General features: G+C 34.2%; 1 protein-coding gene across 1 annotated transcript; it reads left to right on the top strand.

The window, feature by feature from the left end:
- The first annotated feature begins 505 nt into the window (after positions 1-505).
- On the top strand, positions 506-2,809 carry LOC109793206 (small ribosomal subunit protein bS21c). Its single transcript, XM_020352672.3, has 2 exons — positions 506-929; positions 2,535-2,809. Exons 1-2 carry the CDS (start codon positions 556-558, stop codon positions 2,653-2,655), a joined length of 495 nt encoding a protein of 164 aa, XP_020208261.1. The 5' UTR covers positions 506-555; the 3' UTR covers positions 2,656-2,809.
- Positions 2,810-3,168: the final 359 nt, after the last annotated feature.

Below are 3,168 nucleotides of genomic sequence, written 5' to 3'. Positions count from 1 at the left end.
CCCGAGTGCATGTAAAAACTAAAAAAGAGGAAAGAAAAGGTAATAGTGTAAAAATTAAAAGGAAAGAGGGGAATAAAGTAATATAAAAATTAAAAGAATTAAAACTACTTACTGAAATAGGTGGAGAGTGAGAAGAAAACAAACAGATGTATGTAAAATTGAAAAGAGAAGGGAAGGTGTATGGAATAAAGAGAGAGAGAGCTAAATTAAATGTTGGATGTATAAAATTAAAAATTAAAAATATTTTAAAAATTTATTTATTTAAAAAAAAAAAGAAAAAAAAAAAAAAAGAGGTATACCTATAGAAATAAAAGAGGTATATATGTGTGTGAGCCTAGGATAAGAAATGGGCCATTCACAGTTGGAACTCTACTGATCTCTAAGGTCCAACGGAACTCCTCGGGTCGGGTCAATCACAACCCATCCCAACACATTTTATTATTATTATTATTATTATTATTACAAATTTATGACGAAGTTGATGATGAAATAAGAAAACTAGAAAAGTGAAAAAGCGTCCATAACGTTCCCACCTCACATTCTGAACGAGCTTCAATGGCAGCCTCATCTTCCTTCTCTACCCTCTTCTCCTTCCTCCTCCCCCCGAAGCCGCACGCTCCTTCCTCCACGCGCTTCGCGCTTCTCAGGCCCAAAGCGCGGGCCCAAGAGGAGGAGCTCTCGGCAGAGTTATCCGCTGTGACGAACCCGTCTCACGCGCACGCCAACACGCTCTTCTTCCGGTCGGCGTACAACGTGCAGGTGGTGGTGGACGAGAACGAGCCCGAGGAGCGGCTGCTCAACCGCTTCCGGAGAGAGGTCATGAAAGCCGGCGTCATCCAAGAGTGCAAGAGGAGACGCTTCTTCGAGAACAAGCAGGAGGAGAAGAAGCGCAAGAACCGCGAAGCTGCCAAGCGTAAAAGCAGGAGCAGGTTTACTTCATTGCAATAACCATTTCAAATTCTCCAACTGTGTAACCTTATCACGTTAGTTTCTGAAATTAAGAGCATCTACAACGGGGATTGCTTATAAGCAACTCCTGTGCCATCACTGACACATCACCTCTGTCCCATTTTATGGGTTGCTTAAATTTTAGCAAAGTTGCTTGTAGAAGTAACTTTGCTAAAATTTAAGCAACCCATAAAATGGGCCAGAGCTGATGTGGCAGTGATGTGGTACAAGAAGTTGCTTATAAGTAACCCATGCTATAAGAAAATTCTAAATAAATAGCTAAAGCTGTAGTTAAGTCAGTTATATTAGTCCGAATTTTGTGAAAATGTGACTTGTGTTGATATATGTTTAGAGAGAAAATGACAATTGATGGATAAGGTGTAAACATTCATTTTGGTCTTTGAATTTAGAAAATGTTATTGAATTATTCTCCAAACTAGGAGATTGTAAAGTAAGTTTTTGAAAGTGTAAATCGACAATTATATTAGTTTCAAATTTGATAAAATGTGTGATTAAAATGATAATATTTATATAAATTCTGGGACTGTAAGTAGTTAAATTTAAGGATTTATTTGACAATTTATTAGTTTCAAGAGCTAATATAACAATGCCTTCTAAATTAAGGATCAAGGTTAATGTTTTTACTCGGCGTGACTGTTAAGTATAGGGATTTAGATGAAACAATTGAAAATTTCATGAACTTATTTTCAATTTGAGTCGACCAACACCCATTTTAATTCCCGAGTTTGGAATATTATATTAGTCTTTAAGACTAAGAAATTATAAATAAATTTATAGAATGTTAAATAAGTCCTTAAACCCAACAATTTGATGTTGTTTTATTTCTGAATATATATTAATATTATTACTTTAGTCTCATTTTTTATTTATTAATTTTTGAATTAATTTGATTGTCAATTTGCACTTTCAAGGACTATTTAACAATTTCTTAATTTCATAAAACAGGGCTTTCTAGATTAAAAGATCAAAGTGAATATTTACTCTTTAAATTTTTCGTAATTTCATGACTAATGTGATAATGTGCAATATTTTTAGGTGTGAAAAATGGTAATTTACTCTTTAATTTTTAGTTGATATTGTAAGTAGAGTTTAATCTGTACTCCATGTCCACGTTACAACTTTTAAAAATTAAAATAGATATTATAAAACTTACCAAATTTATTATATATAGTGTTTTATTATTGAATTATATGCTCTTAAAAATGTCACCTTATTGCAGGTAAGTCGCTAATGTAGTTCATTTGGTAATGTCTCAAAACTTAAGGAGTGTTTGGTCCAGTTATTTTCAATTTCTATTCTCCTTAAAAATATAAATTTCTTTGATTGAGTTCTAAGGAAACACCATTTTTGGGCTTTTGTTCGTTAAAGAGAAAACATAAACATGTTTATCATTTTTGTAAGGTGAGTACTGAAAAGATAGTAGTAATGCACTCATGGTTGAAATTGCAATCTAGGATGCATTGTAAGGTTGCTATAAAGCTTCCCACTTCCCCCACCATTGTAACCTTGCTATAGTTCCCTTGAGAAAGATTACTTAATATTTGTCTTTTTTGCATCATTTTCAGGCGTCCTCAATCGAGGTTTCAGGTGCAAAACAAGCAAGATGTTGCACCAACCAAGAAGGAAGAGGATGATGACAACTGGGATCTTCCAGAAGTAGACGCTCCATATATTTCAACCGCATGATCCACTTACATTCTGTGCGATTCTTCACATTTTATTGTGAGAGGCGTTTTATGCATGTGAGTTCTGTTAAGTAAAATCACTTCCTCGAACGCAGTTAGTGTATTGTTCAATTCACATTTCTAAGTTATGCAATTCATTCATTTGTGCAACAAAATTTTATTCTGCCCTTGATTTTCTGAAATCTTGCAGCAGTATGTGTTTTTATCTCCCCTCTTGCACCAATTTACAGTCTCTTTATTATGAAGTTGAATTTACCAGTCAACTAAAAGATACTTGTCAGATAAGAAAAGTATGTAAGAGTAGTATGTGAGGAGAATTTGTTTAAGTGAAAATTTCTATTCATTGGACACTGAAACATTCTTGGTATTGAATTCCCTAGTATAGCATCTTCAGAATGAGAGCGGTTGGCCAGGTTAGAAAGGTCTGTTGTACTAAACTTTGCTTTTGTTTGAAATTTGGAGTGCATCAATCCCATACTTGTAACTACCAATGCCATTTGACGCAGTAGTCCTT

Source organism: Cajanus cajan, chromosome 4 (assembly GCF_000230855.2).
Source record: "Cajanus cajan strain Asha chromosome 4, NIPB_CcT2T_4, whole genome shotgun sequence".
Classification (NCBI taxonomy): domain Eukaryota; kingdom Viridiplantae; phylum Streptophyta; class Magnoliopsida; order Fabales; family Fabaceae; genus Cajanus; species Cajanus cajan.
This window is presented reverse-complemented; position numbering and strand designations above follow the sequence as displayed.

What these genes read in the sequence shown, in the direction of transcription:
- LOC109793206 (XM_020352672.3), top strand. Translation starts at nt 556, where the DNA reads ATGGCAGCCTCATCTTCCTTCTCTACCCTCTTCTCCTTCCTCCTCCCC. An exon ending in AAGCGTAAAAGCAGGAGCAG is followed by an intron (nt 930 to 2,534) that starts GTTTACTTCATT and finishes CATCATTTTCAG; the next exon opens with GCGTCCTCAATCGAGGTTTC.